At 58.8% G+C, this 23,504-nt stretch overlaps 8 protein-coding genes and 1 non-coding gene across 9 annotated transcripts; 5 read left to right on the forward strand and 4 right to left on the reverse strand.

Annotated features, from left to right (window-relative positions):
- Positions 1-106: 106 nt before the first annotated feature.
- On the reverse strand, positions 107-4,801 carry MVES1_003524 (uncharacterized protein; the record flags this gene model as incomplete). Its single annotated transcript, XM_056208340.1, has 1 exon — positions 107-4,801. The coding sequence occupies one exon, from the start codon at positions 4,799-4,801 to the stop codon at positions 107-109; it is 4,695 nt and encodes a 1,564-aa protein (XP_056064315.1).
- Positions 4,802-4,935: 134 nt separating this feature from the next.
- On the forward strand, positions 4,936-5,019 carry MVES1_003525. Its single transcript has one exon. It is a non-coding gene; the product is annotated as a tRNA-Ile (tRNA).
- Positions 5,020-5,119: 100 nt separating this feature from the next.
- SLA1 (cytoskeletal protein binding protein) lies at positions 5,120-8,062 on the reverse strand (the record flags this gene model as incomplete). The annotated part of the gene is made up of 1 exon (XM_056208341.1): positions 5,120-8,062. One exon carries the CDS (start codon positions 8,060-8,062, stop codon positions 5,120-5,122), a length of 2,943 nt encoding a protein of 980 aa, XP_056064316.1.
- Positions 8,063-8,254: 192 nt separating this feature from the next.
- On the forward strand, positions 8,255-10,819 carry SWI6 (transcriptional regulator swi6; the record flags this gene model as incomplete). Its single annotated transcript, XM_056208342.1, has 1 exon — positions 8,255-10,819. One exon carries the CDS (start codon positions 8,255-8,257, stop codon positions 10,817-10,819), a length of 2,565 nt encoding a protein of 854 aa, XP_056064317.1.
- A 173-nt stretch (positions 10,820-10,992) lies between these two features.
- MVES1_003528 (uncharacterized protein) lies at positions 10,993-12,144 on the forward strand (the record flags this gene model as incomplete). The annotated part of the gene is made up of 1 exon (XM_056208343.1): positions 10,993-12,144. The coding sequence occupies one exon, from the start codon at positions 10,993-10,995 to the stop codon at positions 12,142-12,144; it is 1,152 nt and encodes a 383-aa protein (XP_056064318.1).
- Positions 12,145-12,186: 42 nt separating this feature from the next.
- On the reverse strand, positions 12,187-15,138 carry rga1 (Rho-type GTPase activating protein Rga1; the record flags this gene model as incomplete). Its single annotated transcript, XM_056208344.1, has 1 exon — positions 12,187-15,138. The coding sequence occupies one exon, from the start codon at positions 15,136-15,138 to the stop codon at positions 12,187-12,189; it is 2,952 nt and encodes a 983-aa protein (XP_056064319.1).
- A 544-nt stretch (positions 15,139-15,682) lies between these two features.
- MVES1_003530 (uncharacterized protein) lies at positions 15,683-17,308 on the forward strand (the record flags this gene model as incomplete). The annotated part of the gene is made up of 1 exon (XM_056208345.1): positions 15,683-17,308. One exon carries the CDS (start codon positions 15,683-15,685, stop codon positions 17,306-17,308), a length of 1,626 nt encoding a protein of 541 aa, XP_056064320.1.
- A 377-nt stretch (positions 17,309-17,685) lies between these two features.
- MVES1_003531 (uncharacterized protein) lies at positions 17,686-19,440 on the forward strand (the record flags this gene model as incomplete). The annotated part of the gene is made up of 1 exon (XM_056208346.1): positions 17,686-19,440. One exon carries the CDS (start codon positions 17,686-17,688, stop codon positions 19,438-19,440), a length of 1,755 nt encoding a protein of 584 aa, XP_056064321.1.
- Positions 19,441-19,824: 384 nt separating this feature from the next.
- On the reverse strand, positions 19,825-20,745 carry mug86_2 (Meiotically up-regulated protein 86 protein; the record flags this gene model as incomplete). The annotated part of the gene is made up of 1 exon (XM_056208347.1): positions 19,825-20,745. A coding segment is annotated over one exon (921 nt), but the record flags the coding sequence as incomplete, so codon positions are not given.
- Positions 20,746-23,504: the final 2,759 nt, after the last annotated feature.

Raw genomic sequence — 23,504 nt, forward strand, 5'->3', positions numbered from 1 at the left:
AGCGGTGTGCAGCAAAAAAATTTTGCGGCCCACCTGCTTGCATAAGCAGAAAGACGCGCCGCCTCGCGGATTGCTACACCTCCACTTTTGGGCTGCTATGCACGCTCTATTCTCTGCGCACGAGCGCAACCATCGCGGTCCATCCACCGACAAGCGGCACGTCAAAGAAGCGGAATATCTTGCGCCAGTTCAGTATGCCATTGTGGCTCTGCAGCAAGTCGCGGCGCCGCACCGCTTCCTGCACTGGTTCTGCATGCCCGCCGGGAAAGATGGGCAGGTTTCGTGCAGCTTGGACGAGGCTGTCCATCTCGCGCAGCGCCGAGTCAATCACGCCGCGGTGCGGCGCGAGGACTGTTTCAGACTCGTGGGGACTCTGCGGCACGACGAGAAAATCGGCCGGCTGGACAAATGTGCGCACGAGCGAGCCCAATAGGAACGCGAGCACCGCGACGAGAAGCAGCGTCGAGCACCGATAGCCCTGTGCATGCGCGGCAGACGACAGCGGGGCGGAATCGGGCGCGTGCTGCGCGCTTAAAGAAAGACGCGCAGACTTTTGCTCGCCCGCATCCCCCCCGCGCGACACCAACTGGCCCATGCTCGAGAGCGTGGAGTTGAGGCGCGAGCCGTCGGTAGTGCGCCGCAAGGGCTGGCGCAACAGACCAAAGATGGGGCCGGGTGTGTGTGGGGGGGGCGCGTCGTCCGCACATGCGCTGGCGCTTGGCTGCGCGGCGCTCGGCTCGTGCGCGGCGCGCTCCTCGTTTCCCGCGCATGGCTTCTTTGTCACGTCTGTCGCGAGTGGATGCATCAAGACGTGTGCGCCGACCGTCGACGTGCAGCCAGGGGCGACAGGCCTTGGCGTGGACGGCACCGCGGTGTTGGGCCGCGGAATACGCTCCAGCTGGTCGACTACATGGCTGTGCGTGTCCAGCGACGGCATCGCGCGCGCCGCTTCGTCGCCGTAGACAATCTCGGCGACGTTGCCATTGCACGTCACCGGGACTTGTCCCGTATCCAGCGCTGCGTTTGCGCCCGTGTGTGGCCTGTCTGGATCCAGTGGGAAAAGGGCGATACGGAGGGCGACGCCGCGCCTTTGCAGCTCGTCGTGCCAAGTGCCATGGCGAGTGCCGAGGCCTGGGAGCGCAACGCGCACCAAATGCTTGTGGAATCGATCCACCGAGCTCCGCGTGGCTGCCTGCAGCGCCGACGGGGGAAGATCGAGCACAGAGACGGACAATGGCAGCGACGCATCCGGCAGCGTCGTCGGCGTCTTGGACAAGTCGTACCAGTCCGGCACAGGCGCATCCGGCGGCGCGTCCTGTGCGCGGTCCCACGTCACTGAAATCGCGTAGCCGTGCGGGTAGTGCTGCAGCTCGATTTGCATATCGACAAGGTAGATGGGCGCATGCGCTTCTTTCGCGAGGCTGCGCGTGGAGGCGGGATGCTTGATGCGGGGCGTCGGCGACTTTGGCGACGCCGCTTGCAGCTGCAATGGAGAGAGTGTTTGCATCTCCGCGATATCCTGGCGCGGAACGAGCGCGAGGACGTGCAGCGTGCGCTGCGCCGCGTGGAACTCGCTCATGAGCAGCAGCGCCGTGTGTTTTGGGCGCCGCAAAGACCAAATCAAGCTGCGGTCGTCGTCATGGCCGTCGCCCAGCACATGCATCCATGCAGGCGGCGCGCAGCAGTACGGCGGCGGCCCTTGCGCTTGGAGGTACGCCTCGAGCTGCTGCACAGCCTGGGGAAGTGTCGCGTTCCACATTGCGTTCATCGCGGGCGGCAGCGATCCCCCGTAGTCGATCGCAACGACGTGCGTGCACCGCGTACTTGGGATCGCATAGCTCGCGGAGCTGTACGGGTCGATGGTCTCAAAGATCCATCCGTCGATGAGCACGCGGCCGACAGGGTGTTTGTGCGGGTTGATTTTCTCCATGTCGAACCGCGCATCGTCGCAGGACGCAGACGCGTAGAAGTAGACGGGCTGGTGCGACGAGGAGGGCGACAGTGCGTCGCTGGGAGAGGCCGGCACGGGCTGCGCGCCTGACGCAGCGAGACTCGCGACGAGAAAGGTGCGCGGCCAGAATAGATAGGTGCCCTTGGACGTCCAGCACGAGGTGGTCGCGCCGCTTCCGTAGCTCTCGAGGAGCGTTGCATTGCTCATCCGCTCGTCCCACAGATGCCGCGAGGCAGTATTCGAGACGAGATGGAGGAGCTCCTCGGCAGGGACGCCTTGCACGACCTTGTCCGCGCGCTGTACCGCGACGCTCGACGAGAGATGCTCGATGCGCTTGCGCCGGATAAAGAGGCCGTTGCGCTCCGACACAAGCGTCCATCCCGCAGGCACGCCGGTTGCGTCGGGCGGGCGCTCCGAATTGATACGCCGCAGCACCAAGAGCGCGTCCAGGGCACGCTGCATCGGCACGAGCGGCTGCTCGATGGGCTGCGCACGGGGCGCTGCATCGGGCGCGTGCTCTACCGCGTGCGGCGAGGTGTGCACATCGAGCAGGATGCGCGGAGGCCGCACGCGCTTGCGCCGTTTTTCCTCGCGCTGCACGGCACCCAGCTCGTCGACGTCCACGGGCGTGCGCTGCCCATTGAGGAGCACGACGCCAGTTTCCTTGGTGTGCCGCGGCCCTTTGCGCACGACGATGCGGACCGCGTGCTCAAGCGCCGCGGCGCTGTGCTCGATCGTGAGCCAAAGCCCGCCGCCGGCGTGCGCCAAGGGGTGCCGACGAAGGCACGTCGCGTTGCTCGGCGGCGGGGAAACGACTACGTCGAGGTTGGGGCCCCACACGTCCATGTTGCACCGTATGTCGGACTCGACGGGCGCGTCTTGATCGGTATCGCGGCGGTAGGTCAGCGTGTACGTCGACGTGGCATGCTCATACTGCATCGATTCAACCTGTGCGTGCAATAGGCGCGTCACAACGGGAGGGCCGCCGTGCTTGATGGTATACTCGCCCATGCCAGCAAGCTGTGTAACCATCTGCGCGGGCACCACAGACTTGCTCATCCACCCGCCGGGGTCGGACTGCTCAATCAGTGTCACTTGCACCGTCTTGGGGTCCAGCGCCTCGATGCTCCAGCCGCGCAAATCAACCTGGGTCCGGATGGTAGAGACGCTCGGCTTGGGAATCCACGCGACGCTCGGGTCGTCGTCAATGGAGAAGCTGAAGAGATGGATCGAGGTGGGAGACGTGTACGCGGTCTGCACGAGCACCGCGTCCCGCGCATTCGCAGTCCATGTCTTGTGCTTCTGTACGTGCCAGACGACGCTTTGGCCGCCGATATCGCGCAAAAAGTCTACACGCGCAACGCTCGCATCCCATTCCGCACACAAGGCTGGCTGGCTGATGGTGCTGAGAAAGTCCCAGACAGAAAAGCCGATAAAGGTGGCTTCGGCGCGGTAGACGACCAGCGTGGGGTCGATCGAGTCGAGTTGCGTGACGGTGACACCGCGCACATCAAAAGTGCGCTTCCACTTCGCCTCGGGCTCCTGCAAGAGAGAGGCAAAGTAGATATAGTTGCGGCGCACCAAGGTGCCCAGCGGCGTGCTCGACGCGGCATATACCATGGGGGGAGGCAGGCACTCGGAAAGGGACGACGTCTCAACATCGCTTACGCACGAGGCAGGAGACATGGTGCTCTGCGGCATCATGCGCGCAAGAAACGCATTGCGTTGGTGCGTCGGGGCGGCCGCGGGTGCAGCGTCCAGCGCGCGCCCATTCACCTGCACCGAGCCGCCTTTGCCAGTGTACCGCACGCCCAAGGTAAAGCGCACAGAGGTCGCATCGTGCTCGATGCACAGGGTATGGTACACGCAGTTGCGCACGAGCGTTGCGTTCCATGCGGCGTCGGCGTCGCCGCCCGTATCCGCCTCGAGCTGGACGTCCCAGTTGTACACAGCAGCCAGTTGGATCGTCACGCTGCGCTTGGGCGAATGCGGATCGGCGCCAAACGCGGGCGTGGCATCGAGCGGGGGCGCAGCGTTGCCCACGGCATACGTCAGGCGCAAAGCACACTCTCGCGTTTGGTCCTCGCCGATCATCTCGATCCCCGCGCCGTACGTGGCCAGGAACGGCAGGTTGCAGCCGTTGTCACGCGCATACGTCACCAGGGCGGGCACGGTGCGCGGCAGGTTCGCGAGGAGCACGTTGGTCCCAAACCCCATCCGCTTCCCCGGGACGTCCCAGGACCAGTACACGGTGGTGCACAGGCGCGTCGAGGACGTGCGCCGCGCGAGAATCGCCATGAGATGGATGTGCGCACGTATGTAGGGAGGAGCGTGCTGCATGTACGGCGAGCTGTCTTTGGCGGTGGGGACAGACGTCGCTACGTACATGAACGTCTCGTCGTCTTCGCCGACGTGCGTCAGCAGCACAGCGTCGCGTGCGCTCGAGGGCCAGCTCGCACGGAAGCGCATGCGGACGATTTGTGCGTGGGGGCTGAGCACATCGACAATATCAGCGCCTTCGACGCCGGGGAGCCACGCAGCCACGCTGTTTTGCACTTGCATCACGGCGCGGAAAAGACACAGCGGCGCCTCTTGCTCCCATGCATGCTCCCACACCACGCGGTACACATCTGTGTTTTGCATTCCGCGGCGCAGCACGGCAAGTGCGACGCGCGGCTCGCCTTTTTCGGCATGCTCGGGTGTGTCGTTGGGCAGCGCTATGCTGCGCCATTTTTTTGCTTGATCGGTGTCTGTGTGCAGCTCGGCAAAGCGATCGATTGCATCTTGCAGCGCATGCTGCCACTCCAGCGGTACACTGCGTGCTTGCTTGACAAGATTATCGCTCTCCATGAAAATTCGTGGCCAGGCGCGACGCTATGCCGCGCACGGGCATGCAATGGAAAAAGACGCAGGAGCGCCGCTGCCCCGTCTTTGTTGCCGTGCAGTACATACATAATCTATTTTGCGCTCGAGGCTTCCAGGAGGACCCTGTAACTCAGTTGGTTAGAGTGTGGAGCTAATACCTTTGTGTTACTCCAAAGCCGCCAGTTCGAGCCTGGTCAGGGTCACTTTTTTGCGTCGGCCACTGTTTTGGTATGCTGTACATGGGGCCGTGTGCTATGGGAGGGGAGGGGAGGGGATGGCCAGTAGGTGCGGCGCATGCGCCGCTCAAACACCATAGTAGCCAGGCGGCATCATGTATCCTCCTGTCGGCGCGCCATACATCCCCGGCATTCCTTGGCCCGTACTCATGCCCTGCATCCCCGGCATGAATCCACCGCTGAATGGCGACATGTCCGGCTGCGGACCGGGATCCACAATACCGCCCGCCGCGAATCCCGTAGGCTGTGCACGCAATGCATCGTACTTTCCGCTGGACTGCGGCGCAGAATCCTGCGCGCCAAGCGAGCCCGTCTTCATCTGCTGGAACACATTCGCAGCGCTGTACTTTTCGTCGTCCCGTCGCACCGTCTCGGCAGTCGCTGCACCCAGCACCGGCGCTTGCATGCCTGTCGGCTGCTGCGGCATGCTGCCGCCCTGAAAGGGACTCGGAGGAGGAAAAGCACCTGTAGCCATCGGCATCATGCCTGTCACATACTGCCCCATCGATGCATACCCCGTCGGCTGCCCGATCATGTTGGCACTCCAATTCGGCATGCCGGTCCCTGTAGGAACAATCTGCCCCGTGCCCTGCAAGGGGATGAGCGGCTGCAAGAGCCCCTGGTTCGCCAGCACCGGCGCGAACGGCCCACGCGGCGCCATGGGATTGAAGCCCGCGTCGGGCGGGGTGGCTTTCGGCGCTGCCTTCATGCCGGCAAGCTTGTCAAAGAGCGCCTCGGTGGGATCGGTGGGCTCCTGAGGCGCCTCCTTGGGCTCTTTTGTCTTCTCTTTGGGCTTGTTCGCGTCCGCTTCGCGCTCGGCCTTGTCATCGCGTGCACTCGCTTCTTCGCGCTCGCGCCGACGCACAATCTCGACGGCCGCTGCGATCGTCTCCGCGTCAAGGTTTGCTTCGTTGCTCGACCGCTGCGGTGCAAGTGGCTCCGCAGGCTCGTCGGTGCGCTTCGTACTGCTGCTTACACGGTTTTGGCTCGTGTGCCGGCGCTCGGCGGCAATCTCTTGCGCTTGCAATCTGCGCGCGAGCGACTCGTCTTCGCGTATCCTGCGCTCCTCGTCCTCGTGCGAGCGCGGCGCTGGTTTGTTTGCGCTGCTGCGCCGCTCGAGGAAGCGACGAAGACGGATAATATCGCCCTCGCGCAGTCCGAGACTGCGCAGCTGGCTTGGATCGAGATCGTCGACAATCGACTCGTCGACATGGTCGCGCTCAAACGCAGCGGCGTAGCGCGTGCAATTGTCTACATCGATGCCTGCCTCGAGCAGAAAAGCAAACCAATCTTTACCCGTATTCGACGTGCGTTTCGGAGCGCGCCGAGCGCGCGTTTCGCGCTTGGGCTTGCTCTTCGCTGCACGGCCAAAAAGCCTGCGGCCAGTGAGCTGCTCGAGGTAGAGCAGGTCCGACTCGCCCATCTTGCTCAGCGGCACGTCAATGACCGAGCCGTTGGTCTTGTGCAGACGCACATGGTCTTCTCCGACACCGAGGAGCTCGGCGTTCACACGAAACTTGCCCGTGGCGTCGACCCATGTACGTACGCCCGTTTTCGCGTCACGGTCGCGGTCGCGGTCGCGCGAAGCGCCTTTGCCCATCGAGCTCACGACAGTGGACGTCTGGGAGGAGCGCGGCGTTACATGCACGGGCTCGTCCTTGATGCTCGGGAGGATATCGACGTAGGCGGCAGGGACGACGCCCACCTTTCCCGCAGCGTTCTGCAGCTTCCACCACTCGTCGTTCTCGCGCTCGATGAGGACGAGCTGGTCGTTTTTGCAAACGCTCATTTCGTCCGTGTCCTGTGCATCGAAATCGTACAATGCAACGACCATCTCCTGGTCGGTGGCAGACCGCGCGGGCGCTTTGTGTGGCGCTGCTTGCGAGGGCGGCAAGACGCTGGGCTGCGCTGTGGCGGCACGCAGCGCTGCCGCGTCGCGACTGCCTGCACGCACCGCAATATCTTTGCTGTCTTGGATCTTGTGCATGATCACCTCACCGGCCTGCTTGGATCCGACATGGAATTGCAGCGTGTCTTGGGGAATGTGGGCGGAGGGCGCCATGGAAAGGAGGAGGTACTTGGACTTGTCCAGCTCGGCATGCGCCACGTCTTGGATATTGATGCGGGGAACGGCAGCGCCGTTCGTGTCTGCCGTGGCGAAAAAGAGAGATGCATTGCCGACTCCGAGCGTGCCTTTCGCGCGCTTTTTTTTTTTTTTCGGATCCATTTCCGTGACGCTCCACATTTTGATATCATCGTTCATGTAGTCGGGCTGTGTTGCTGTCCATGCAGCGGGAACAGCAATAGGCGCGACGGTTTCTTGGCGGCCGTCGTCTTCATCAAGAGTGGGCTGTGGATCGTCGTCTTTGTCGGACTCGGGGAATGCCGACGCCGGCGGCGGCATGCTACGCGTGGGGGCGGCCGCGGGGCTGGTTAGGATAGGCGCAGAAGGCGCAGGCGCAGTCACAGAAGGCACAGGCACAGGCACAGGCATAGGCACAGGCACAGGCGCAGGCACATGCGCAGGTGCAGGCGCAGGAGGCACGGTGTCTTGTACAGTTTGCGCCTCCTGCACCTCCTGCGCCTCCTGCCCGCCCTGTCCGCCCTGTCCGCCCTCTTCCACGTAATTCGCCGGAACCAATCCCAGCATTCCTCCCGCTCCAGCAAGTAGCCATTCGCCATCGATCTCGTACACCTCCAGCTGCTGCCCCTCCTCTATACTCAACTCATCCGCTCCATTTGCCGTATACGCATACACCGCCTGCACATACCGGATCGGTGCTCTCTTTTCCACGTAATTCGCAGGAACAAGGCCCGCCTCGTCAGCCTTGCTCGCCTCGTCCGGCGGCACTACCACCCCTTCTGCATTCACAAACCTGCGGCGCGCGCGGTACCAAGCATCGTCCACAACATCCTCAAGGTACAGTGCATCGCCCTCAGCAAGACTCAGCTCGTCGTCCGCTTGCGCCGCATACGCATACAACGCAACACCCACGCCAAGGCACGCCATCCTAAGTGTCGCCGGCGCCGCTGCCCGTGCACCAGTGCACATCACGTGCATATGCGTGGCACGTGGCCGGGAGTGGCGCGACGCGAATGCGCGTGCGCTGTCTCTGCGCGTATCGGACAGCGTGCGGTGTGCTCAGCGTGTTCAATGATGCCGAGCGGCGCACCTGGTGGAGGCGGTCGTGAGTTTTTTACCATGCCGCCGCGCTACGCCATGAACAATATGATGCGCCGTCCCGTCCGGCCGATGGAGCCGCAGCACCCCATGCCATATCATTACGCACCGCCGGGGTACGCCATGCACCCCGGCATGGACGAAAACGCGATGCGTGCGCAGCGCCCGCCGATACCACCGCCGATCCCACATCCACCCACACCCGCAGATAGCATGGGGCATCCCGTGCATGTGCCGCAAGCGCCAGCCGCTGCGCCCGGCCCCCCAGGCGCAAGCGGCCCGACGCCCACCGTGTACTTGGCTACCTACTCCTCTGTTCCCGTCTACGAAATCACCGTGCGTGGCATTGCGCTCATGCGGCGACGCTCCGACGGGTACTTGAACGCAACGCAGATCCTCAAGATTGCGGGAATCGAGAAAGCCAAGCGCACGCGGATCCTCGAGCGCGAGATCCTCACCGGAGAACACGAAAAAGTGCAGGGTGGGTACGGCACGTTCCAAGGCACCTGGATCCCGCTGCAGCGTTCGCAGGAGCTTGCCGTGACGTACGGCGTCTACCCCCTGATCCGCCCGCTGCTCGACTTTGATCCAAGCGCGACGCGCGCCGTATCTCTCTCGCATGGCAAGCGCCGCGCCGTGCCCGAAACGCCCGAAACGCCCGAAACGCTCGAGACGCCCATGCAAGGTCTTGCCACTGCGCGCTCTGTTGCGCCTGCGCCGACGAGCCAGCAGCCGCGCTTTCTCACGCTGCTGCCGCCGCGGTCAGACAGCCATGTCGGCGCAGGCGCCGCAATCCATACACCCACACCGGGCACGCCGCACGCACACAATGGCGGTGTGCCGCCCGGCTCGCTCCCGGACCAGAAACAGGCGCTCGGCGCGTACGCCGCGCACGGATATATGCCGCAAGGCGTGCTTCTTCCCCCTGCCGACGTGCCGTACCAAGCGACGAAACGGTCCCCCGAAGCGCTGCCCGACGAGCGCGCCGTGAAGCGCCGCACCACGTCGCCGACCGAGCTTGTGCACGATCTCAATGCGCTGGTATCCAGCGGCGAGCTGCACTCTGCCGCGCGCCCAGTGCGTGCGGAAGCGCGCGATGCGGACACGGTCCACGGGCCGCGTTTTGCCAACAAGGCTGCCGTGCCGAATCTCGGCGACGAGCGCGAGCGCAAAGCGCGCGAGCAGCTCACTGGACTCTTTGTCGACGATTACGCGCCAGACGCGACGCCGCCGCTGCTGGACCGCTTGCACGCACTTCTTGCCGAGCTTGCGCCGCACGCCTCTGCGCTGGACCTTGTCATTGACGACCACGGCCACACTGCGCTCCACTGGGCCTCGGCGCTGTGCCGCCTGCCGCTTGTAAAGATGCTCACTGCGCTGCCTCGTGCACAAGGCGGCGCCAACATTTTTGTCGGGAACTATGCCGGGGAAACCGCGCTGCACAGGTCTGTTTTGGTGACCAATGCGTACGAAATGTCGCAGTTCTCCGACCTGCTCGACCTGCTTGCCGCCAGCCTGCAAACGCGCGACCACCGCAAACGCACCGTACTGCACCACATTGCGCTTGTCGCTGGCGTCAAGGGGCGCGCAGCGCCGGCCAAGTACTACCTGGGCTGTGTCCTGGACAAGATTACCGCGTCTGGCCAAGGCCCAGGCGCTCTTTTGCCGCAGTATGCGAGCATGCTCGACGCACAGGACGACGAGGGCGAGACGGCGCTGAGCATTGCCGCGCGGCTCGGAAATACCAACATGATCAAGATGCTGCTCGACGCAGGCGCACGCAAAGACTTGCCCAACTATCTCGGCATCACCCCGCTCGATTGGGGCATCACGAATCTCGCGCCGAGCGATGCGGCGCCGGCGACGGTGCTCAACGAGCTGGTCTCGTTCAAACCCACCGACGTCGTCAAGTCGCTCGCCAACCCGCCGCCGGGGCCCGTAAAGAAGAGCGAGGACGTGCTCGAGAAGCTCGTACAGACACTCGAAGATCTCCAATGCGTCTTCGACCGCGAGGCCTCGGCAAAGCACGAGGCGGTCGAGACGACACAGGTGCATCTCCAAGCCGCCACGCGCGAACTCGCCGCACGGCGACGCCAGATCGGCGCTGCACAAGCGGCTGTCAATGAGCGCGAAGAGGCGCGGCAGATGGCCGCCAACTTGGAGCGCGCGCTGCTTCCATTTGGCCCAGCGAGCGACGCGGAGCCTTGCGGGCCGTTTGGCCACGACATCGCCGAGCGCGCCGCTGCGGTCTTGCACGCCGCACGCACTGCACAGCCAAGCGAGTACTCCGCACAGATCGTCCGTTTGCGTTGGCTGCTCGGTGCGCTGGGACACGAATGCGATGCGCTGACGCACGCAACGGAGGCGCTTGTGCTTGGCGCGCGTGATCGCCAGCAAAAGTACCTTGCTGTGGTTGCCAAGTGTGCGAATATCGCACCGGACAAGGTCGACGGGATGCTCGACGAGCTCTTGTCTGCGGTAGAATCGATGGGCACCGATGCAAACATTGCTTCCGTGTCCAACTTTATGCAAAAGGTCGGCCGCACAGCCGTGCCAGCGCATGACGCCGCGATGGAGACGGGATAGAGCGTTGGTATAGTACGTAGGGCAATACGCAAAGACTGCGATGCACAGGACGCGGCAATGCCGCCCGCCTCCGCCGCGCTCGGATACACTCCCGCGCACCCATCTCCCGCTTCCTCGCCCACGCCCTCGCCCCAGCACGCGCGCGCCATGTGGAGGCCAAGTGTTGCCCGACCATGCACACTGCGGATGCAGCGCTGCACGACTTTCGTTTGCAGTGGCAGCGCGACGTTGAGCGCGACGTGGCGGAGCGCGATGCACCACCGGCAGCACCCCATGCATCGCACTCCTCGTGTTTTGCGCCGCCCCGCCCGCCAACTGCGCCTCCCTTGCCAAAGCACGATACTCTTGCACACATGCTAGCGCCGCTCGTAGCCGCACACGAAGCGGATGTCGCGCATGCGCCGCTCGAGGCACAGACGCCGTCCACGACGCACGGTGCAGCACCGCGCGAGCGCTCTTGCTGTCCACGCACCGTGCACGAAATGCACGCCGCCGACGAGACGCTGCCTTTTCCTGCCGGGACACTCCCCGACGAGGTATGGATGCGCGTCCTGTTCTGCGCGCTAGAGCCGACGCTGCTTGCGCCTGGCATAGCATCGCTTTCCGATACGATGCACCACGAGTCCTGCCCATCTGCGTCTGCGCACCATGCATGGTCCGGCCCCGACTACATCACACTGGAAAATGCAGCGCGCACATGCTGGAAACTGCGCCTGCTCACAAGCCGCGCGATGCTCTGGCGCCGCGTGGTGCACGCTACATACCAGCCCCCACAGCTTCCCTTGTATACCACGCCCGACACGCTCTTTGCACGCACCCCCTACAGCTGGCGCGACCTATTTATCCAGCAGCCGCGCTTACGCATGCACGGCGCATACATTGCAACGTGCCGCTATACCCAGCAAGGCCTGTCGGAAGAGAATCGATGGGTGCGCGTTTTTCATCTGGTGGAGTTCTTCCGCTACCTGCGCTTCTTTCCCGACGGCCAGGTGCTGAGCATGCTCACGAGCGACCGCCCTGCAGAGACAGTGCATCGCCTCGTGCCGGGCGAGCGTGCTAAGGGCATGGCCACGGGCCATTGGCACCTTGTGTGCGACGACACACACGGCGCAACGATTGCGATCGAAAATTTGTGCGACCCCACGCTCGGGCGCTATGTATTCCAAATGACGCTGCGCCTCGGCCAGACCGCACCCGGGCGCTGGAACAAGCTCGAGCTCCTTGCATACACCTCGCAGCGCCGCGGCACTGCCGAGGTGCTGCCCATCCCACACAAGCACATGCGCCCGTTTCTATTTTCACGTGTGCTTCGCTATGGCACGTAAATGTACAGTAGTATACAGGTAATGAATGTAGGGGAGCTCGCATCATTTCGCATATGCCTGGCACCGTTTCATCAGCTCCTGTGCGCCGAGGTCCTGTGCGGCGCTGATCAATGCGCGGTCCTGGAGAATGGGCTCCATTTCTTTCGGCACGACCCAAAAGTCGTCCTGGTGCGCGAGCAGGTGGCACACGACGCGATTCGCAACCACCGCATCGCCACGCGTCACTTCGGCGCTGCGTGTGTAGAGAATATTGGGGCACATCACCGTCGCTAAATTCGGCAAATCCATCCGGCTGCCGGTCTCCTCGTCGACATAGGAAAAGGAGGCGACCCAGCGGAGAAAGACAAAGAGGACCTCCATCGTATCGCGGTGCGCTTTGGGCATTAGCAGCGCGACATACTGCAGCAGGCGGTGGCGCTCCGCCTCTTCCTCGATTTGCTGCGCGGCAATGAATGTGCGGTACAGCCGCACGGTCATCAGCGGATCCGGCAGCTCGCGGAAAAACTTTTTTAACAGCGCGGCAAGCTGCACGGGATTGTCGTCGAGCAGATTCGCCGCGTCCGTTTCGCGGTCGAGTTGCTCGGCAAGATCTTTCAGCCGCCGCACATTGCCGTTCTTGCGAAAGATGCCCTCGACCGATACGTCCATTTGGCGCATGGCACTCACGATATCGTCCACAATCGAAGGCACACGCATCGGCGCAGGCGTCGCGCCGAGCGTCGAGTCCGCACCGCTGCGCTCCACAAGCCACTCGAGGGAGATGCCAAAGGTGCCTTTTTTGCGCACGTCGCGGCGGTTGTTCGGCTTGAAGAGCTTGCCCCAGAGCGTGTTCTTGCGCACTTCGACCAGCTCCAGCAAATCGTCCTCGGCAACGTGCGCCGCAAGCGGCGATTTTTGCAGGTACAGCAGCGCAAGGTGCTTTAGCACATACAGCGCCTCAGGCGCCAGCGCGCTGATCGGCGTGCGCTCCGCTTTCCTTTCCACGGGCTCGCCGCGCTGCACACGGTCCTGCTCGGCTTGCAAAATCATGGGAATGTCGGCAAGCGTAATGCCTTCGTCGGTCGAGTGGCGCAGGCTGAGATGCGACTCGGACGCGGTGTCTTTTTGGCCGTCTTCACGCACAAGCACATCGCTATTGTGCCGCGTAAACGGCGCACGGATAGGCACAATCGAGCCCGGCGTATGGACATTGCCCCACGGATTCGGCACCGTGTCCCGGAACGCATCGTGCTCTTTATCGTTCGCTTGCGCGGTGCGGTACGCACTCGGACTGCCGACAACGGTGGAAAAGTGCGGTATCTTGGCCTTGCTCGACGTATGGCGGTCCAAATACATGCTCTCAATTCGCTTCATCTCGACCGACTTGCGATACGTGCTCGACTCTTGCGCTGTCAGCTCGGCACTCTCGCTGCTCGCCACAGACAGGCGCGACGTGGCCTGGGGGTCGCTCGGCTCCCCGTGGCGCTTCATCAGCAGCGTATGGAGCCGGTTCAGCGCAACACAGAGCAAGAAAGCATACTGCTCAAGGCGTGTGACTTGCACAAAGTGCGACTTGGCGTCCGCTGGCGTGCACGTCGTGCAGTACGCATAGTATGCCGTGCTCCCGTGCTTGCTATGCTCGGAGTGCGTGCGCCGCATCGTGCGGTAGCGCAGCGCGCTGACCTTGACGGGGTTCGGCACGTCACTGTACACCTGCTCGGCGTGCCGCGGCGGCGCTGCTGCTTGGCCGTCGGGCTTGAGCAGGCCGCGCTGGCACTTGGCGCAGCGCACGCAGCCCCAGTGCCAGCGCGAGGGAATGCCAGCGCGCACACACTCTTCTTCTACCGTATGGCCACACTGCGCACAGAGATCCGACGCGGCTTCAGGCGCAGAGAGCCCGGGCGCCATACGGATATGCGGCAGGCTACTGTATCCGTGGATGGTATCCGTATCCACGTCGTGCACTTCGCCGACGCTCGGGGCCTGCTGCAGCTGCATCACAAGCTCGTCGAGCTTGCCGAGGAACGCATCAAGCGCGCCCGGCTTCCCGTACTCTTGGTCCAGGCGCAGCGCGCCGGTAAGCGAGATGCGGATGAGGATCTTGAGGTAGTGTGCAAGGCCTGTCACCAGCGACAGCAGCTCCTGCGTAATGCCCATGCGCTGTGCACCGGTTTCTTGCGCGTGCGAAAAAAGCGAGAAGAAGTTGACGATCTTTTTGCAGAGCATGCGCGCTTCGCGGACGTACTGGATGGGCTTTGCCTGCGCCTGTTGGAACTGCACTTCCAGCTCGTCAATCGCGGAAAAGAGCACTTCAACGTGCAGGACAAAGCGCCCAGCATGCATGACGCCGCCGAGGTACTTGCCGTTGCTCACATGGCGCAGCATGTCGGAGATGCACGCGGCAGACGACTCTTCAAATGCGGAGAGCACACGCCAGATGGTAAATACGCGCACCTCCATCACACGCTGTTGCTCCAGCAGCGACGCGGGCGTCTCTTTCGCTTCGAGGCGCAGCACATCCACAGAGAGGTTCTCGGGGTTGCAGCTGGGCGACGAAAAAGGCTCGGAGGAAAGACTGAGTGCGCCGGGCATACGCAGCGGCTCGTCTGTGTCGTCGCGGGCCGTCGCGCCGCTGCTTTGGCCCAGCTTAATCTTCCAGTAGCGGTGGATCATGTAGCACTCGGGGTGCCAGTGCTCATCTGCGTTGTTGCGGTTAATCTCGACAAACTGTTTCAATATCGCGATGTTGCAGCCAGTGCATTGGATCGCAAAGCGTGTGCTGTAGTGGTAGTGGCAGTAGACACGGCCGTCGTGCTCGTAATAGCTGTCGTCGGGGCCAAATACGGTAGGACACACGGAGCATGTAAAGTGCTCGACATGGTACTTGGCACCAAGCGCTGTGATGTAACTGCCGCGCAGTGCTCGGCCGCACTTGACACAGAGGAGGTCAAGACGCCGGAAATAGTCTGTCTCGCACAGCGGGAAGAGCTTGCCCGGCTCGGTCTGGCTCACCATGTCGTCCGTCGCAGAGAAAAATTTGGATGCCACATTACGGCCACAGTCCTGTAGGTTAGCGGGGGGGGAGGTGGTGGGAGACGCACCGCGCAGCGAAAACAATCCAGGTGATAGACACCGCCCAAGGCGCGCACAAATTGCCCCGTCATGCCAAAATTGCACGCACTGCACAGCTGATCACTGCGAGACGACTGACGAATCATTTGCTCGGATAATTTGCTTTCATCACCACTCCGACGCCGGATTGGCGCTTGGCTCGCCGTCGTCTCTATCCCTTTCGGGACATGCTTGAGCGTCGTCGAGGCCGACCCTCGCGCATCGTCTACATCAATATATGGTATCACACTGTCTTCCAGCACGGGCGTCAGCGTGCCGGGAAGCACGGTCCGCGCTTGACCAAGGCGAGTGCCCATCATTTCGCGCAAAACGTACGTGAGTGATGATGTGCTGCAGGCGACACGCTGTGCGACTGCTTACAAAACGTCTGTGCCACGTTCGCGCACTGCATTTTTTTCGCGCGCGTGCCAAACACGTTTTTCTGAGCATGTGGCCAGCGGCCAGCGGCTATGCACGGGCTGCAGAGACGGACGCGGATACGGACGCGGAGCGCGCGCTCGGTACCGCCCAGACGGATACGTCAAGCCTTGGCTATGGACTCCCTTCGACTCTGGCACAGACGCGCTCGTCGCTCGATGTGATTGGGAGCGGTGTGCGGTCGTTGAGCAGCGCGCTGCCGCCGTCATGGGATGCCGAGCAGCTGCCAGACTGGCTTCGCCGCGGCGCGGGCGTGTTTGAAGGCACAGTGAACATGGCAAACAGCATTTTGGGCGCTGGCATTGTCGGCTTGCCGTACTCGATGCGCGAGTCTGGGTTCGTTGCGGGGCTTGTCTTGCTGTGTGGCATCGCGCTGCTCACAGACTGGACGATCCGCTTGATTGTGCTGAACGCGAAACTCAGCGGGCGAAATACGTACATCGATATCATGCAGCACTGTTTCGGGCAGAATGGCAAAATCGCCGTGTCCATCTTCCAATTCGTGTTTGCATTCGGCGGGATGTGTGCGTTTTGCGTCGTCGTCGGCGATACCATTCCTAACGTGATCAGCAGTGTGGTCCCGGCACTGAAAGACACATTCCTGAGCAACCGGCAGTTTGTTATTTTTGTGTGCACCATGGCCATTAGCTACCCGCTGTCGTTGTACCGCAATATCGAAAATCTGAGCAAGGCGAGTGCAATTGCGCTCTTGTCCATGGTGTTTATTATTATCGCGGTCGTCGTGCGTGGACCTGCAATGCCTGCAGAGCTCAAGGGAGATGCTGCGCTGCGCCTTACTTTTGTTCACCCGTCCAACCTGATACGGTCCGTTTCGGTGATTAGCTTTGCATTTGTGTGCCACCACAACTCGCTGCTCATCTACGGCAGCTTGAAGGAGCCCAGTATGGACAAGTTCAAGGTGATTACGCACTACTCTACACTCATTTCCGCCGTCGCTGCCATTTCCATGTCGATCGCTGGGTACTGGTCGTTTGAGAACAAGACCTTGTCCAATGTCCTCAACAACTTTCCCGAGTCGGACGTAGTCGTGAACATTGCGCGGTTTTGTTTTGGACTCAACATGTTCACCACACTCCCGCTCGAATGCTTTGTCTGCCGCGAAGTGTTTGAGACGTACTTTTTCCAGGGCGAGTACGAAAAAAAGCGGCACATTGTCATTACCACCGCATTGGTGATCGGCGCCATGTTTATCTCGCTGCTCACGTGTGATCTCGGGATCGTCTTGGAACTGACAGGAGGACTCAGCGCAACCGCACTCGCATTTCTCTTCCCTAGCATTTGCTACTTGAAACTCAGCCACGACGCAAGCAAGGTCGACCGCGCCGCATTGTCTTTTGCTTTTACATCCGAGCCCGACGAACTGGACGAGGCGATGCTCGAGCCAGACGACGAAAGCACACCGAGCATCGAAGCAGAAAATATCGCTCTCCCGCTACGCCCAGGCGCAAACGCACACCAGCGGGAACCGCTGCAAAAATTCATGTGGTGGGAGTCGACCAAACTGCTCAGCATCGCTTGCGCCGTGTTTGGGCTCGTCGTGCTCGTCGTGTCCACCATCACAGCATTGTCTAGCATCTTTTCAGGTCGCGCTGGTTCTACCACCCAATGTTCATGACCATGGTATTAGATCAATGTATTAATAAATGTATTCTGCAGGCATGCAAGTGCCACTTTCCATGCACACTGCTGCGCATGGACCCGTATACAGCCTACAAACCCGTACGCCACACGTACGTGCGCGCATTTCGCCTCGCCAATAAGAAGCGTTTTTATCCAGGCAATTCAGAATTCATTTCGCGATCCACGCTGATTAGATTGCCTGCACCCCCGAGCCTGCAGGGCTGCAGCAAAAACCGCGCATACACTCGCGAGATGCGGTCATTCGTCCGAAATAATTTTATTTAATCGTCTATACATAGCACTCAGCGCTGTTTGTTATCCGTGTGCAATAAAAGCCAGGGCCATTGCGGTAATTCCGCACCTCTCAATACCATGGTTTGCTCGCGCTTTGCCGGTTTTGCAATGGTTGCACTCGCGTGCATCGCGGCAGTGTGCGCTAACCACGTCCACTACAACTGGACCGTACAGGATATCGAGAACGTGAATCCAGACGGACTGCATCCACGCCGTGCCATTGGCATCAATGGTCAGTGGCCACCGCCACCCATCAGCGTCAACTCCACGGACAAGCTCACTGTGAATGTGACCAATGGTCTCGAAAGTCGTGCGCATACTACCCTGCATTCGCACGGCATCTTTTTCAACCGCACAAACTTTTTCGACGGCGCCTCGATGATCACACAATGCCCAATTCCCGCCGGCTGGAGCATGAAACAGGATATTCTCAACTCCGACCTCTCTCCCAACGAGACATACGGCCAGCAATGGGGGACATACTGGGCCCATTCGCACTACCGGGGGCAGTATGTCGATGGCTTCCGCACTCCTCTAGTCATCCACAATGCAGATGGCGAGGCGTACGCGTACGACGACGACTACGTCGTCACGCTCGGCGACTGGTATCACCAATCGCATGCACACTTGAACAAGACCAAATTCATGGTGAGCACGAATCCAGGCGGCGACGAGCCTGTGCCAAAATCGCACCTGATGTATTTCCAGCACGTTCCTGCTAATGGCGAAGCCAAGAATTTGGATGGCTTTAACGAGAATGCAACGCTGCCGTTCCAGCCGGGTAAAACGTATCGCCTCCGTATTATCAACATGTCGGCTCTCGCCATGTTTCACTTTTGGATCGAGGGGCACGATATGAAGATCATCGAAGTGGACGGCGTCGATGTTCAGGCGTTTCCAGTGGACTTTGTCTCGATTGCCGCTGCACAGCGCGTCTCGGTGTTGGTCCATGCGCGCGCGTCAGACGATTCCAATTGGAAGATTCATGCGGCAGCCGATCCCGATATGTATGACGACATCCCCAAGACACTCAAGTTGAACACCACCAGCACACTTTCCTACGGCGATAATAAGCCGTTCGGCCATGGCCGCGCGTTCCTGGACAACTTTCCGTTATTTGACGACACTGTGCTTGTTCCTTTGCGCCCGATCGCTCCATACCAAGTCGCCAAGCACAGCACTCGCCGTGTCGATATCGACTTTACCGCACACAAAAATGGCTTAACGTACGCCGGTTTTAACAACATCACGTTCCAGCAGCCGTTAGTGCCCTCTTTATTCACCATGAAGTCAATGGGTATGCAGGCAATGGACCCGCGCATGTTTGGTCCGAATGGCCATGCGGTTGTTGCCAAACACATGGAAACAGTGGAGCTCGTTCTGTACAATTGGGATGATGGGTCCCATCCTTTTCACATGCACGGCACACAGTTCCAAATCACGCACCGCTCCATGAATGTTTCCTCCCCCGACCCCAGCATTAATCCGCCCAGAAACGTTACCAAGGCGAATCCTGTCCGCCGCGACACTGTGCAGGTCCCCGCCCTGGGCAGTATCACAATTCGCTTTATCGCCGATAACCCGGGCGCTTGGTTCTTCCACTGCCACATCGACTGGCACTTGACGCAGGGACTGGCCATGCTTGTAATACAGGCGCCTGATATCGTACAAAATGAGTTCCAAATACCTGCGGCCCTTTACGAACAATGCAAGGCCCATGGACTGCCCTCCGAGGGAAATGCAGGCGGCAAATGGTCTGCAACGGACTTTGGTCATTTGCCGAGACCGCCTATGCTCAACCAGACCGTTTGGCATAATGGCATCGCCTACTAAGTGCACGCGCACGCCCCATGCTTTTTTTTCTTTTCTCGTCGTAGACATTTTTTCACCTTACTCATTCATGCACGTTTAAGCACTTTAGCAATGGCTGTGTACTGACTCTATACACCCCGCGCTGTACAGCGGTTGCTAGCGTGGATGCCCTGCAAAAACTACACGCAAGCACCTTGCCCAGTGACCAACTTCGCGCGATAACACGCCCCATACAGGCACCAACCGGCGTATCCGGCCCTGGGGCGTGGCGCGCAATTTTGGTCACAAGTTTTCGCACGCTTTGAGGCGCTCTAAAAATATGGCCACGCGCGTATCACGCTGAAAATAAAACGTCCTTGCCGAGATTCATATACTACAACTACGACATACATACAACCATCACCACTATGCCCCATGCTCGATCTTTTCCTCATCATAGCTTTCCGCTTGATATGCCCAAGGGAAGGTCAGTGCAGGGAGGATGATGAAGGAGTTGCTCTTGTCCGCAACGCCAACAAAGGCACTGTACCAAGCTGAACATGCAGCTCCAATCCCAAATGCACCAGCGATATGAAGTAAAACTGTTTGTGCAAGTTCACCATCATTGCGCACATACGCCAGGCCAAGAAATAAGTAATTCAAATCCAAGCAAAGGAAAAGCATAAATGAGGGAAGCGTGGATTTGAGCGTGCACAAAAGCATCAGGGTCGTGAAAATAAACCATGAAAACATGTACAGCCCGACAGTGTGCAGCAAATCCTTCGTGGTTTCTTTTTTGGAAAAGACGGTCTGTTGCACCCCACTAGGGCCGGATATTAAGAGGATGGCGTAGGAAATCCAATATGCACCGTACGATGTAAACGTCACGGCATCAAATGTGTTGCACGATGCAATTGACCACATACCCACAAGGACCTGGATCAGGCCACCGTATGCAATGCCGATACAAATCATAAAACTTGGGTCATTAAGACCTAATGTGCCAATATCGATTAAGGAGACCAAAAAGATGGACAATGCGAACGCGCAAAACCCCAGCGGCGCGGCATTTGCAAACTTGCGTTTGTGCGCATGGCAACAGAGACTTGGCTGAACATCCTTAGAATACGCAGAGTGCAGATGCTGCGCCGCACTCGGGCCTAGCGCTGCTAATGGCCCATAACCGAAGCGCGCTGCTTTTACCGCAGTATGCTTCTCTTCTGGGGACATGCTCTGCGTCTTGCGATCAAACAAGCTCATTCCGCAGTCGTAATCCTGATCACTCGACAAGGTCGCCGTGACAGTATCGCACGACAAAATCTCGTTCTTGGACATGGCGCCAAGGGTCTGTAGAATCTTTTTGCGATCCCTGACCTGCCAAAAGTAGTGGAAAGTCTATGCGCAGTCTTACACACAGTCAAAAAGGGACTGTCGATAATATGCTCCAAGGGTATGCTGGTGGAAAACAGTTTGCTTAGACCGGTTGGGCCGCCTCTGCGAGTGCCGGCCACAACCCCGAAGCTAATAGAGCGGCGGCGGCAGTGCTCGCTTATTTCATGCGCCCTGAGAGCACGGGCTCGGTGGCGTGGCCAATCATGCTATAGTGGCGTGTCGTACGCATCTGTGTGTTTGGGCTAAAGTTCGCCCATTGATAGTACAATACCGTTAATTGGACGGAAATTATTTTTATTTTGCCTTGCCCGAGCGCAGGCAGCTTATCACGTGTCGCTTTGAGTGGCTGCTACAGTGCAGTTGGGCAAGGGTTCCACGGGCTGGACGGGCTGGACGGGAAGTCGGCTGTGGCTGTTCTACACGCGTATTGTATATCCTGGAATCGGCGCATAGCTGTAGTTTCCAATAAACTGGGACTGTTCTACGGGTATATTGTATACCCTGGTGTCAGCATATAGCTTTATTTTCCAGTATTCTATCCTCTTCGTCATCATGCCGTCTCTTGCTGACAATGCTTGAGGCACCTTCTTGTGTCTACATATAGCTCGATACAGTCCATTACGCCTACTTTGTACTTTTTTGTATTCGTATGCTGTTTTTGCGTCTGGGAACTGGGCATAGCATTTGAGACACAGAGGTCAACGTGCACATCCGAGCCCTGCTCCTCTGCTGGTAAGGGCGGAGATGCAAGACAAGACCGCGTAAAGCCTCAAGCACCTTTGTATCGCTGATTGGCAAACATCGCGAAGAAAACGTTTATTATATACACTAATACCATGCTTTCCTATAGTGTCAAACGAGTTTCGATAAAACGCATCTTTTTGATTGGAGCGAACGATCCAAATAATTCATTATCAACATTCGATTAAGTTTAAACCTTTCTTTCGTAGGGTATTTTCTGCACGAAGTCAAGATGAAAAGATTATCTGACCTCTGCAAAAGTACTTTGATGCTTGTTCATGACATGCACGGGTAGTCAGCGAATCACAACACGTGCGTGTGTTGTGCAAAGACGAATAATTGGACTACCTTGCCGAATATGCGCTATGGCACAAATCAATAGATCAGTAGGATATGAGACAAAGACAATCGATGTCAAGATGCGCACAATTTCGGTTACCTCGAAAATATAAATACAGTATGGTGTGCACCCGTTTTGAGTAAACACAATGCAGTTCTTCAATGTCCTCCCTATCGCCCTCATCGCCGTCGCTGTAAGCGCAGCGAGCATTAAGGAACGCTCTGACGAAACTTGCGTCAAGGGTGTTACCTCGATTATTAGCCAGTGCGAACAGTGTGCTCGCTGGCACCTCGAGTGCATTTTCTTCGATGACTACAAGAAGGAGACGGACACCTGCCATGGATCGAAGAGCGAGATCTCCAAAGCATGCAACGCTTGCGTTGACGACATCCCCAAGCTTTTCCAATAAATTTTAACGGTTAAGATTTTTGTCGTGCTGACTTAACTGTGCTAATAAATGAACCCAATAAACATGTATGAAGAAAACACTTAGAAATCTTTTCACGCACGCTACCTCCCCTTCGATTTCTTTTTGCAGTTGAATTACACTAATCTTTTCCCTATTACTGATAAATCGCATGTATCGCACAAATCCTCTTTCTAACGAAGTCAGTGTGAACAGGGCCGTTTCTCCTGAAGCAAAACTGTGTCAAATTGAATTAAAATTTAAAAATACGGAGCCCGTCACAAAGTGTTTACGTCGACACAGTGTGACAACAACATAAAACAAGAGCAAACAAAAAAAAGGCACAAGTTAATATCTTGCTAATTAGCGAAGACAACAGTAGCTACCTTTTTAATGTGAAAGTAGGAGGGTGGAAATCGGTATGAAATGGGCCATTAATTGAAAAGTGGAGGATATTAAGGCGGGGAGGAGAAGCAGCGTAATAGGAGGGAGAAAAGCAAAGGGTAGTTGAGAAGAGAAGAGAGAAGTATAAAAAGAGAAATAAAGGACTCGGAGAAAAGATAGAGAAAGTAGAGAAGGCAATAAGAAAAAGGAACAAGGAGGATAAAGAGAAGGAAAAAAGGAAGGTAGGATAGGGAAAGAAAGAGAAAAGAGAGAGAGAGAGAGAGAGAGAGAGAGAGAGAGAGAGAGAGAGAGAGAGAGAGAGAGAGAGAGAGAGAGAAAGATAGAAAGCGAAAGGGTTAGGAGAAATGAAGAGATAGAAGAAAATAAGAAAAAAGGAGGGTTAGGGTTAGGGATAGGGATAGGGATAGGGATAGGGATAGGGATAGGGATAGGGATAGGGATAGGGATAGGGATAGGGATAGGGATAGGGTTAGGGTTAGGGTTAGGGTTAGGGTTAGGGTTAGGGTTAGGGTTAGGGTTAGGGTTAGGGTTAGGGATAGGGATAGGGATAGGGATAGGGATAGGGATAGGGATAGGGATAGGGATAGGGATAGGGATAGGGATAGGGATAGGGATAGGGATAGGGATAGGGATAGGGATAGGGATAGGGATAGGGATAGGGATAGGGATAGGGATAGGGATAGGGATAGGGATAGGGATAGGGATAGGGATAGGGATAGGGATAGGGATAGGGATAGGGATAGGGTTAGGGTTAGGGTTAGGGTTAGGGTTAGGGTTAGGGTTAGGGTTAGGGTTAGGGTTAGGGTTAGGGTTAGGGTTAGG

The sequence above is a fragment of the Malassezia vespertilionis genome, chromosome 7 (assembly GCF_029542925.1).
Source record: "Malassezia vespertilionis chromosome 7, complete sequence".
Lineage (NCBI taxonomy): Eukaryota > Fungi > Basidiomycota > Malasseziomycetes > Malasseziales > Malasseziaceae > Malassezia > Malassezia vespertilionis.